This window comes from Colossoma macropomum, unplaced genomic scaffold, assembly GCF_904425465.1.
Source record: "Colossoma macropomum unplaced genomic scaffold, Colossoma_macropomum, whole genome shotgun sequence".
In the NCBI taxonomy this organism is placed as follows: Eukaryota; Metazoa; Chordata; class Actinopteri; order Characiformes; family Serrasalmidae; genus Colossoma; species Colossoma macropomum.
In genome coordinates, this window is record NW_023494784.1 from 21,035,985 (window position 1) to 21,049,865 (window position 13,881).

The 13,881-nt window shown below is 40.8% G+C and overlaps 1 protein-coding gene across 1 annotated transcript in view; it reads right to left on the reverse strand.

Moving 5' to 3' along the window:
* The window catches only part of pdia5 (protein disulfide isomerase family A, member 5), a 59,374-nt gene extending 45,764 nt beyond the window's left edge, over nucleotides 1–13,610 (reverse strand). Inside the window, exons 1-3 of the mRNA XM_036593240.1 lie at nucleotides 13,506–13,610; nucleotides 4,278–4,404; nucleotides 1,685–1,772 (exon numbers count right to left, since the gene is read on the reverse strand). Of these exons, the coding sequence (XP_036449133.1) occupies nucleotides 1,685–1,772; nucleotides 4,278–4,404; nucleotides 13,506–13,571 (281 nt within the window). The 5' untranslated portion in view covers nucleotides 13,572–13,610. The remainder of the gene's footprint in view (nucleotides 1–1,684; nucleotides 1,773–4,277; nucleotides 4,405–13,505) is intronic.
* Between the last annotated feature and the right edge of the window lie 271 nt (nucleotides 13,611–13,881).

Here is a 13,881-nt window from a genome sequence, read left to right on the forward strand (position 1 = left end):
CTGAGCTGTTGTTGCTCCTAGGTGCTTCTATTTCATAATAATAGCACTAGCAGTTGACAGGGGCAGATCTAGCAGGACAGAAATTTCACAAACTGACTTGTGGCAGAGGTGGCATGCTATGACAATGCCACGTTGGAGTCACTTAGCTCATCAGTATGACCCATTCTACTGCCAGTCTGCAGGAAAGAAAAGTTGTGGAAAACATTTACAGATATATCTTCAAACCTCGTGTTTCAGTAATGAGAATTTGGTCATTTCATTTGGAAAAAATGTTACTAAAAATTAATTTACAATCAATTGAATCATTCAGTTTTTAATTATTTAACCAGCTATAACTAGTTGCGTATCCATAAAAAGAAACCATTATAGTCATTTAAACTTTTCCAAGTTGGGTCTCAGTATGTATCATGTTCATGAGAATAGCCCTTTAGTGCAGTAGCCCAGAGTTGCCTAAACATTCTGCTCTTCCAGAGATCAATAATTACATCCTGTGTGAAATATCACTGAAAATTAAACATCTGTATGACATCAATATTTTTTGTTATAACAATTAATTGGCAATATGATTCCGATATTATCACTGCATCCATAGGATTTTGTGTTTTAAGAGTTTGTTGTAAAATTATTCCACTAAAAACACCATCAACATCAATGTCTAACTGATAGTCATCAGAGGGAGAAGTGGACTTTTGCAGTGTCTTCTCTGTGGTTATTTCCACAGCAGAAGCAGACAGAGGGAGCTGAAGGATGACAGATTCACAAGTTGAGAGGGGAAGTGGGGAAAAAAAAAAAGACTCAAATAGGAGGAAGGGAGATAAAGAACGAAACGGATGTGTATGTTTTCCAGGGCTGGCAGATGCCTTGAGAGTGCTGCACAGGGGCCATGTCACTGGCATTAAAAAGTTTCACTGAATTCCTTTCAAAGGATTCATCTCGCCTGATCTGACAGATCTGCTGCAAGGAATTGTGGGAGCTGGGGACGGAAAGAAGTGTGTATTCCTGAGTGAAAAGGCACACTTCTTGCTGTGAATCATCCTGCACACACACACACACACACACACACACACACACACACACTCCCTCAACTAACAGAGGCACAAGATGAAGGCTTCATTTTTCTCCCATTTGGAGGCCTCAGCTACAAGAGGCACATACATTAAGGAATAATAAACGGCAAGTTACAGAAAAGAAAAGTAAAAAGTTGTCTCCAAATGAGTCTCCATTTGCAGATTCAAGCATCTGCACACATCTAAACACCTGGATTATCTTAAGAGTTTTGTGATCACTCTTCGAACCTCTGACTGCTTTTAGTGAGTCTGGCGTTCCCAAACCCGTCATCCACTGTACATCAGTTTGAAGGTTTTCAAAGCTTTGCGCCAAAGCACTTCTCATTTCACTGAGTGATGCTTATTTCTCATTTGTAAGAAGCACAATTTTCAACACAAAGGAACAGGACAAATGTGAAAAATTGAGTGATGGACTAAGATTAGTGCTACTGTACCCTGTGTTAACCTTCCTGGAGTTCACTGACTTGCAACGGAGCTTGTGCTCCGAGAGACTTTTCAATTAAGGACACCTTTCAGCCTCTCTCTCATTATGTGGCTCTCCTGTTTCAGGTGTTATATCTAGCACATTAACACCCATCCATTCAGACAGAAGGTGTTAGATGATCACTGAGACTTACCCACAGTTCACCCAGGCGATGGTCCCTTGGCCTTTCACTGCCTGGGCTACATCAGACAGAAGCTTCAGTTGAGGGTCTCCAGATGTAGCTGAAGTACAAGGAACATATTGAATACATATTAGGGCCCACGGAAACTGACAGTCTTAAGCCCTGTTCGGGCTGGATTCGTTTTACCTGGGGGAAGTGCTGTAATTTGAGTGATTAATAACAAGATCTGGGATTTTAATCCAGTGCAAATCTGCAAATGTCTGTAGTTTTCACAAGTCTGCTTGTAAGTAATAATTCCAGCGTGAATTACCTTCTATAATTTACTGAATCTAGAGCTCCCTCTGCAATAGCAATCCTGTTTGAATCGACCTAACAAAACCTGGTAATAGCCAACAGCACATCCATTTTTTTCCTTTTTTTCTTTTGTGAATAGAAGGCAAGGCTAACTGCTAAAATAGAGGTTTTCTTGGCACTTTTCCTTTATTATCAAGTTCAAAACAGGACTGCTGTGTGTACCTTTTATAGGTTTTTTGTTATTTTAACTATAAAGTTTCAAATATACGGCATATACACTTATACAGCTCACATGTGCACACACATGTACACAATCAGATTAGTCATAAACCTGGGGAGAGCTTCTCTTGACAAAAAAAAATTGCACAATCATCAATAATAATTAAATGCTTCTCTTAGCATTACAAGAGATGACATGCATTCTAGCGTAAGTCATTAAAAACTCTTCAAGATCAGCCACGCACAAACTCTGCATTGTTGTCTTCTAGAGCCTAGCTCAGCTACACCGCCATGTCAAAGCTGAAAGAAAACATCCGACAGGAGGAAATGAAACCGGGGGGGAATGTGCACTCTGAGAGCGATACTGGGCTTCAGAGGATGAGCATCCGAGCGAGCCATCAATCAAATGCTCCGTTCGATACTCCAGAGTCTTACCCAATGACCTCACGCGGCCGAAATGGACCGTGAATTATGAAAGTGATAAATCTGGAGCAGCCAGGCCTTGAGAGGCCCTTCCCCTCCATAAGGGAGGGAGGGTGTTTACGGGCCGCGCAACCACACACCCGTCAGACAGCACTGCACATGGCTGCCCCCCTAAATGCAGCTGGAAGCTATGCAAATGATTAGAGACTGCAGTGCAAAGGGGGTGATTCGACTAATGGTGGAGAGTGAGTGGTGCTAATCGTTTTATTTGAATGTGCTGTGGGTCTGAGTGCTTCCTGACTGAAGGATTTGTATTAACACAGCTACTCAGAATGTTACTGTATACTCTGCAACCTTTTGCCCTCACCTCCATGCAGTGCACGGGGACTGACTCAAACAGTAACAACATACATCCAGATATCGAATGTCTGGCAGTGAAGCATCAGAGCCGACCACACACTACTGGAGAAGAATGTAGATGCCAATACAACCTTCTGGCCTGTTGGATCTTAGAGGTCATGAAGTTTCCAGAACTACACCAGATGGGATGCATTATAAAGTACTGCAATGGTAACCACAGGTGCACAATTTACTGGCTGTCGATACATTATTTGCCAATATATGAGAAAATGGAATTATTACTATTGGTCTGATACTGGAATTATAAGTAATGTAGCACCCTACTTTGAGCTTGTGCATGCACTAACATAGTACTGGGCAATACCATTCATTTCAACAGACAAATGGATAACATAGTGGATAACACCACTGCCCCACACACAGAAGATTGTACATTTGATTTCCTGTCCAGGCAGGAACACCACTGCTGTACCAAGACCTTGGTTATGACTTTTACTATTATGTATCCTTGTACGTGTCAGATGAAGCCTGCTCAATAATATCAATCAATATATGTCAATATATATCAATAATATCATATCATGTTAGAACAAACTTTTATCTCCAAATTGGTAAATTTACAGAAGAGGAAAAACATTACTAGTTTGTAATTAATTTGCAATTTTCTTTACCAAATAATTTTCTGTTCAAAACTGGAATCATGTCAAATAATTAGTTTTTGTTATTTTGTATACAATGTGAAATTAAATAATACAAACCAAGACAATTGTAAGTAACTACTGCTTTACAGTCATTTTTACGTCAAGTTATTTGCCTTGAGATTTGATCACCTGGATATGATGAACTCTGGATATACGTTTTATTATAACTTAAGTTTCATTACTATACAACTTTCTCTGTCGTTTAAAATTTTGTACGGCTCCATTTTTCAGTCTGGACACATTTTAAATTTCTTATTTTCTATTTACAGCTTCGTAGCTTCCTACTATATATTTGAAACCTATGACGTTGCCCAGAAATAGCAAATTTGAATAATTTTATACACCTGTCTGAAACCAAACTGGTTTAATATTATGATTTTAACCTTTTGAACAGTAGTGTAAGACTAATTATCCATCTTTAATCTGCCTTATGCTCAATGCACTTCATATATGAATTATAGTTTTCTTGTAAATTGTTGGTTATTTGTGTCTGTATCAGCCACAAGAGATTAATTATCAGCTATCTTGGCAAAACAATTACTATATTAGTGCATTTCTAATGACAAAATGAAATCATGGCATTCGGGTAACACAAGCTTGACACTCACCTGACTTAGTGTAAAGGACAAGGACGTTGGTTCTAGTTCTGAGAAGCTTTTTGAAATCCTTGTGGTCACTCACTCTCTCTATGAGTGGGGATACTTTCACTGCCTGCAGTGTGGACACAAGCACAACCTGAGAGAGAGAGAGAGAGAGAGAGAGAGAGAGAGAGAGAGAGAGAGAAAGAGAAAGAGAAAGAGAAAGAGAAAGAGAAAGAGAGAGCGCACAAGTGGGTTAGACAGAGCAAGCGAGAGACAGACAGAGAGAAAATCACTGTCATTTTTCACTGTCAGGGCCAAATCTCACAGGCACTTCAGAGCAACATCTCCAACTGTGTGGCAATGTAATCGTCGTACTTGTTTGGAATCACAACAGTATGTCAAACTGTGATGAAATATGGGCCCGAAAGACAACAGCAATTACACACAAGATACTGCACATTTACACAAACAATTTGTAGAGCCGTATCAATATTCCTCTCTTGTACTGATCGCTATCAGGAGACAGAACACTCATCTCCACAAAATGTTGTTTTGACATGAAATAAGGAACAAACTGCAAATCTCTTCTAAAAAGCCCTTCTAACAAGCTGGTGAGATGTCAAATTTACTTTGATCGACCGCTCCAAACTGTTGTCCGGTTTTTCAAGGCACTGCACGTAAGAGATCACTACTGACAATAGACCTTTAGAAGAGTAGAACACTCCTGCGGATCCCAGAGAAAGTTCTAAAAAGACAGGGACTTGTTCATAGTTAAAAAAAAACAACATGGTATAAGCAGATGTTAAGGTGCAGCAGTAAGAAGTGAGTCTCCCACTAAAGCCTGAAATAAGTACTTGCCAATTTAACACAGATTTACTGTCTGTAACATTTATGACCAATTCGCGTGGCTATTTAAGCACCACCTTTATTCCAGAAACGAGTAGAAAACACATTCAAAACATTTAATTCAGCCATTATTTCGATTACCTTAAACCAGGGGTGCACAACTCCAGTGTCCAGCACAGTTTGGTAGTTTCCCTACTTAAACACACCCACTAAACCTGGCAATCAACAGATGAGGGTAATCAAATGTGTTTGAGCAGGTAAATCACCAAACTCTGCTGAACACTGGCCCTCCAGGTCCGGAGTTGTGCACCCCTGCCTTAAACAAATACTTAGCTGTCTGAAGTGAATGCACTGTGTGATAAGCCTGAATTCACAGCCAACAGTCAGCTTCATCACATAAAATCACATGTTTTTCTCTAAGTGTTACATTTTTATGCTCTGTGATGTGCACTTGAAGTAAGCCAGTGTGTCCATACTTAAGAAACCCTTTTCCAAATAAGATAATAGCACTTTCAAACAAGTCGAATCGCAAGGGATAAATATATCCTGAGGTTATTTTTACAGCTCTTTTTAAGAAGGTAAAAGATGTAAAGGAGCGCAGAATCCATAAAAATGACTGTTATTTCGGATTCCACAGGTGGTTTTCAGACCACGTCATAGTGGTGAACGTCACACACAGGCCAAAAAAAAAAATCTAGCTTGATGTTTTGGTCTCAAATGCAAAATCATCAACGTTATACTGATCAAGATATGATGACGATAGTAGATAATTCACTTACATCCTCAGAATGGACATCCTTCACCAAGATTTGACCGAGTTCTCTTTGAAAACTCTGTCAATGCACTCACAATCATCTGAATCATCTGCTCTGGGAAGGGGTTTTGAAGCACAAGTGAGTATTATTATGCACCACCAGAGAGGTCTCCAAATCCCCAAGTCCTACATGGTGCAGCTTTGAATGTGAATTCCACCAGTTTTCACAGTGGCAATGATGGGTTTAATGCCTCTAAAGGTGAACCTTCAGGACAGTGCTGCACAAAATGGAACTGGAAGTGGAATGTGTGATTCCTGAAACATAATTTTACTATAGCTTAGAGGATTTGGCCTAAAACATATATTTTTAAAGTACATTCATGGTGGAGAGGTACATGAAGCTTGTTGCAAGGCTGTAAACATTGCAACCCCTTGTTCCCATCACCAACACTAAAGAAATCTGAGTCCGTAATGGAACCTTTCACATCAAACCACTCTGAATGCCTTTGTTTACATCTCAGCGATTGAATTGTGCAGAAATTTAGAAAAATAAAAGTTTTAGAAAGAGTATCTATAGTTTACTAGTGTTTTTTTCAGACTTCTCAAACAAAAAATCTCCATTTTCTACTCATTATATCCCAAAACAGATGACCCTATAATCTAGATATTTTTAGAAAATATAAGATGGCTTTCACATTTGACACTTCCAGCAGATGATTAAGTACCAAATTCCACTGCGACAGAACAAAGAGGCGAATAATCCCTTTATCTATTTATTTGCCAACTTCCTCATCCGTGATGTGAAAAAACCACAGAGAGAGAAGCAGATAGAGAAGTGATTAGGGACCTTCTCTCTGTACAGTGGCCTGTTAATGCAGCAATATGAATGATAATTCAACCAACAGCAAGCCAGACAATATTGTCAATAGAGCAACTGTGTCACAAAACATTCCCACTTCTTTCTCATTTGTGATTTTTTCTCTTGATCAACGAAGTGTTCAGAGATTTACCGATTTTAGAAAGTGCATTTGAAATGCCTTTTTAGGAGACGACTTCACTCATCATCCAAACATTATTCAACATCTTCATCAACATTTTAGAGCTCAGACTTTAACTTGGGTAAAGAATTTGAAACTAAACTCTTACAATATTATTTTTAGAGGAGTATTTGCACTTGGACTTCTACCATCTCTGTGAAGGTGCAAACCAGACCAAGCCTGCGCTCAGCAGCAGCAGCCAGTGTGGAAGTCAAACAGAGTCAGGCTGACAAGGCATGAGCAGAGAGAACTTCTGTCATCTATGACAGAGTGAAGGGAATGACAGGAGCAGGCAAAGCCACACACTGAGCCTGCCAATCACATGTGCTCATCAGCTTCCCTTAGCCCACGCTCAGTGAAGGAGGACAGTTTCCCAACGAGGCCACAAATCACTGCATGGAACAAGCCTTGCCCTTTGACTTCGCAGGTCAATGGGATGAAAACATGACTTATTCTTCCAGCTCTCAATGTAAAAAAAGAAGAAAAAAAAAAACACTGGATATTCCTTATCATGGACATATGTTTTACGACTCCCTCTGCAATTCCTCCGCAAAAGTCACATAATAGCCACTATGCAGGGACTTGCAAATGAAGGTAGAGCTAGTTATGCAAAAGTAATGTGCTAAATTTCCATTAATAGCACCACTCATTAAAGCTGGGACTACAGAGTCCCATGTGTGAAATCGTTATGCTGTGTTCCACTAATGGCAACAGAAGTTTAATCACGGCAGCTGGGGACTCGCTACGATTTAAGGCAAGAAAAAGCAGCGGCAGTCTATCAGAGTGTGCTTTCGGAAAGCAAGTTATTATCAGGAAAGGCTGGATATCTCACCTGTGTGATACAGGGGAGCGATGAATCATGGAGGTGGTCAACACCAGAGATGCTACAGACGCTGACTCACTCTCAAGCACAATCTTACTTGGTGACAGATTGAGCTCCATCTTCTTACTCATTAAAAAACACCCACTCACACCCACAGCCTCAGGGAGGGAAGGGTGAAGGGCAAACTGTCTACTAACCTAGCTGCATCTACCAAATGATACTGAATGAACATGATCGTTACTAGGGGTATGAATCCCACCTCACGATGATTCGATTCAATCATGAATTTTATTTGATTTGATTCAATTAGTTTGCTATGATGCAGAATAATTTTTAAAATTACACTGTATCAGTGTCAAAGTATGACTATTAGAGCTAGATCAGTTCAGATCTTCTGAAGGATCTTAAGTTTCATATCAGTTTCTGATCTAAAACTTCAGTTCAGATCATTACTGTGAGAATATGGTCAAACAATGATATATATTTTTTGGCCATTTTAGATTAGACAAAGACATCCAAAGCTTGTAAAAGACACTGTACATGTTTTATTTAAAGTTCATAACACCATGTATTTTAACGTGTATTAACGTGTATTTTATCTTATATTCTCATTGGATAATTTACTGTTGGGCGTTTCAGGTATTCACTTTTGTTTACAAGCAAAAGCTAACAATGTAAATAGTAAATATAACGCAGTACTTGAAGAGTTTGAATATAAAAAGCATGATTTGATTAATAAAAATGAACTGTAATTGACTGACATGATTTTTTCTGTCCCCAGAAATCATTAGGCTTCTCTCTTTCTCTCTTTCTCTAATCCCTAGAAGTTCCTGAAGGTTCTTCACTGCACTCAATACACAAATGTGACCAGAGCAACTATTTACACAGAAAATAAAAACAATACAGTGGTTTTTACCCCGAACGTTTACAATCCAATGCATCAATGCATTTTTATGCCCCTAATTATTGCATATATATTGTTGCTGTCCAAAAAAACAAAACAAAGAAAAATCTACCTCCATTTCAGATTTTTGTGTGTGCAGGGGTCATGTTACACAGCTTACAGACTGTCTGAGTTTCATCTTCACAAGGAGAGGAGGAGAAAAATGATGGAGAGGAGAACTTTCGGCCCCACCTCCTGTACGAGTGATGGACTGTGGCTGGCGAGTCTCATTTGGTGGTAGTGTGAATGCGAGGCAGAGCTGCAGGCCGGATGGAGTGGACAGACAGTGTTGATTAAATGATGGGGTGACATCCTGCCCGCCAGCAGGCTGTGGCCAAGCATGCAGAGACGACAGCAAGGGGTAATTAAAGCACTGCAAGGCTCTGCCACCGAGGAGTCACATCAACTCTACCCATGGCCTCAGTGATGTTTAAAAGAACAGATAGGAGCAGCCAGCCCAAGGAAGCGGGACAGAAAGATACTTTGTGTTATCAGCAAACACCTTGACTCCACAGAGAAGTTTGACTTTCCCTGTTTTCTAGCATTTGTTACATGTGAGACCTACACTGTCCTTAAAACATTTGGGGACACCTTGTCTTTTGAAAATTGATACGTTTCAATAAATTAAAAAAAGGGGAAAAAAAAAACACCAAAGATGTTTTGTTCACAAAAACCCAACCAATTATGATTAATTTAAACATGTTTTATGGAAGTGTCTCAGTAAGAAGAATAAATTTTGCCTAAATATCAAATTGACGTTGATAGTCTTCTTTTCCAAACAATTGTTAAAAGCACATGTAAAATCGTTTCCCCCCAGAGGTGGTTTACAAAACAGATAGTTCCGGTCCTAAAACCTGACTGACTATGATTGCCTCACAACACCTGAATTCTGTATTAAAGCGATGAGTTACTAAAAACCATTGCGCCATGATTGGACTGTTATGCTGCTTTCACAGACCACTGAATCTACTGAGAGATGAAGTCAAAACCCAGTTTTGTTTAAACTGAGAGGCTAACAACTTATTTTCTTAACAGCTAGGCTAAAATACAGCAGGCTAAAAGATAGCTAAGAGGTAAACCCACTCCATTAATATACAGTGTTAGGCTTTGAGTAGAAGTATTTACTGAATGATTCTCTGTACAACTGCAATAGTCAAAGTAAAGATGTATGTCTTACATGCCTCAGATATCCTAAATATCTGCGCTTTTGATAGATCTGCCTAGTATCAAACAGAACGTGGGAAAACAAATGTGTGGCACCCTCAGCCTTAAGCTAACACAACATTGGAAATTGCATGTAGGCGCTAGTGGAAATTCGCCTTATCATCATGGTCTTAATGTAGTGTGCAAAAAATACTTTTAACACTGCTTTTAAACACTGCAATTATGTAATTAATATTAATCTCTATGAAGAATTTGACTGCAGTTCACAATTACTACATTTTCTTGTCTTCCTTCAGCAGTTCATGGTTGCTTGGCAATAATAGCTTAGTCTAAACAAACTATGTTTCTTGGCAGCCAAATTCTTTATAGCAATTACCATTAGACATAAATTATTAACTGAAAACTTGGGTATTTTATCATATTTTATGTTGCTACAAATTTAAAAAAAGCAACAAAGCCGTCTGAGGCAGGGCCTAGGATAAAATCACAGTCACACACAGCCTCTCATGGCGTACTGCGTTATTAAACCCCTGAAAGGTCTGAGTGCTGGTGACTGCTGACGTTACAAGAGTACATAATGCATATGGTATTATTGCCTACTATTCCCAAGGTAGGACCTTTGTCAGTTGTTCCTTCAGTTCAATGGCAGAAAGATCTGAAGAGCTTGAACAAAGTTATTGCACACCGACAAGAAAAACATGCTCATTTATAAACCACATTTTCAAAAGCTACATGCCTCCAACCATTTGACAGGCAGTGTTAATGTTTTCAGCCTGAATCACCTAAGTTATTAAACCACCATTTGACAAGTCAAAAGAACAAAGAATTCCCCAGTCTATGGGTTCATCAAACTTTATCTAAAGTCTACCATTTGCAAGGGTGGCAGTCATTTGTTTTAATGAAGGGCATCCCATGCCTATTAAAGACACAGCTCTGTCTAAACACCCGGGCCATTCAAGTCCATTTAACAAAGAAAAGGCACTCAGATGTAGTGTAGGATGTCAAGTCACATCAAGTTTCTGGCTCTCTTTTGGAACTTCTTCCTGAGACCTGACAGGGAACCAATACCGCAGGCCCATTACTGTCTGGCAATCATCATGTCCCATACCTGTTACAAAAGCTTCCATTTGCCTTTCACCAAGCGGCCTTGTTCAATGTGGGCATTATCCTAATGACGCTCCTGCTTTCACAAGGCAGTCACTGTGATTACCATCCACAGAACAGAACAGAAGGACAGGCCTGATCGCATCCTGTCAATCGATGCAAAGCGATGTGAACAGATTGAATATGCTGCATGCTGTGCAGAACTATTTCAGGTGATGAGCAAGGGGAGAGTGAGGATTACATGGAATGGAACACAGGGGGAGATGGCCAAGGCAGCTTCTCTGCCTTTTTCCTCTGCTTTATTTCGGGTTTAGGCTGAGTAGCTCACATTCCACCGGTGTTTTAAACGATCCCCGGTGGACCCAGCTAAGTCTTCAATGTTTATGAAGGTTTCTCCTCCCTTGCACCCCGCTGGAGAGCCTCACAGATTATTAACTAAAGAATAAACAAACTCTTCGCAGACAAATAAGACACAGACTGCAGTAGGGCAGAGACATTTTCAGGAGGTTAAACTCTGCCAGGAGGAGCACTGCTGCCCCAATCTCTCAAGATGCGTCGACTCTCTCCCTCCGAAAAATTCATCAAAACATACAAGCCGCCATATCAAATGAATAAAGGAAAAGGTGAGATAAAGTAAAGCACAGTGGGAAATCCCTGTTACACTGAAAACGCTATTGGAGAAAATGCATAAAAAAATACACAGCTGTCCATGGAGTTTTAAAAAAAAAGTGTCAGAAAAGGCTGCCAAGCAACAGTTGGCATGAATTTGGAGACCACAAATTTGTCATTGCTAATCAACACTTTGCAATCAGAAAAGGGTTTCTCCCATAGACACTGCTAATTCATTTTATACAGACTTGTATACAACACATATCTCAGTCGGGCCAGCTGGTCACACTGTTCACTGCCCTGACAGATTAGCTCGGCTACTTCTGACAGCAGGAAATAGTCTAAGTATGCAATTTAATACATATGAGGGCATCTAAACTAGGGCCTGTGAATATGCAGAGGAGACCATTTATATATAAGGCACACACTTTCACCACCCCCGAAAAAAATATTTGTCATGTCACTTCCATTTAATCAGCGGTAGAAACTGTGATCCTCTGCTCCTCCTGTTCCACTGCCGTGACAAATCTGCTTACTGAGTTGCATCCCATTTTCAGTTTTAAGGGCCACACTGATTCAGCACAAACCGGCCCATTTTTCCCCCTCCAACAACTTTCATTTCTTTCTGATTAATGAGCCAAACAACTCAGTTAGGAAGGGGGGGTTGGCTGCGCTTCCATTAAAGCGACCTACGGATAATTCAAAGCCACCATTAGAGGATGAGCCCTGCTTCAGATGCGTAATGGAAAAAGCGAATGTGTGCATACCTCTCAATACTCCACACTGGACTAGGAGAGAGTGTGGCAGTCAAAGGCGGTAGGCTCTCCTCCGTCTCAGCCACTGATGCAGCTCACTGGAAGAGTGGCACGTGGGTGCCAAAGCAGTCGCGCTCCGTGCCCATTGCACACGAACGGGGGGCGGGGGTGGGTCTCTCAATCCAGATTAAGAGATTTTAAAAATTGCTTTGACAAGCAGGAGAGCTGGAGGCAAATGCAGGCGCACTCCCAAGCACAGAAGAGTTTCTGTTAATCTCCCCCCGCCCAACCACTGTACAACTTGCCCACAGCTCTGGGGAGCACCTTTGTTTGCGATGGCAGCCGCAAAACAGGATGTGAGAGGGGGAAGCTCACGGAGAATAATAGCTGACTGACGTGGCAAGACAGTTATTACAGTAGCCTTTATTATGTATGATTGCCTTTGTCATTGTAAGGGGTTTTATTTTTTTTTTTATTTACTGAGAGTTTCTGTAGGAGTGAAACAGAGGTTATGCACTTCAAAATAAAACGGAGTGTGGTGTTAATGAATCAGCTCTGAAGGCCAAGGTTGATTGAATGAAAAGAACCCAACTGTCTTGGGTTCTCTTCACTGACCTTGCACAGTCCAGCGTCAATCCAAGCCACGCCCACTGCACTACAAAGTACATGAAGAAATGTAACAGAAAAGCCACAAGGCCGTGGTTAGAAATCACAGTATCATCGTCACAAGACCACATTCACGTGGGGGGTGGGAGTGACTACCTGTGTGACTGGGTTACTGATCAATTAGAAAAAACAACAAAATCCAATAACTCACCTCTATTAGGCTATAAGACACGGGGCTTGAAGAAAAATGCAGCCACACTGTAAAACACTTAATCGGCGGTGCAACACTGCAGCACACAGTTCATCTTCCACCTTCCTCATTTCCAAAAGCCATATATTTCCGACGCCTCAGTGAACACAGCATGCGCACATTTACTAAACCCATTAGCCTCGCGAGCCCGCAGTGACCGCGCCGAGGACTGAATGGTCAGAGGGCTTAAGTTCAGTCCTCAGAGCTCCTTCTCTCTCTAAGCCTGTCAACTTTCGGCTGCTGCCTGCAGGCTGTAACCTTCCTCAGGGTTACTCTCGGCACGAGCGAAGCGGGAAGCGCATCGACAGATCAGCTCAATCTCACTAAACGACACAAGCGCACCGGATCGTTAAAAACGACTCACCAACAGTAAGAAGATGTGCATTTCGGTCCCTCTCCTGCGTCTCCCGTAGCAGTTCCAAGAAGCCATGATGCCGCTGCCACGTCTGGCTGCGCAGGCGCAGTGCGCTCTTCCCAATCTCGAGGGCGCAGTGCATTATAGGAAATGGAGTTCAATGAAGCACACGGGGTGCTTCTTTTTTGCTTGATGTATTGCAGTTTTCGGGACAAGTCATTCATAAAATGTAGGTCAGAGGTCAAATACTCATAAAGAAAGAAATGTGTTTAAATAATGATTTAAAGCTTTATATTGTAGCATGTTCAAGAAATGTTTTGTTTGTTTTGGGTTATGCGTTCTCCAGCATTTATTGCATTTTGCAATGGACTCTTGGAGAAGGGGG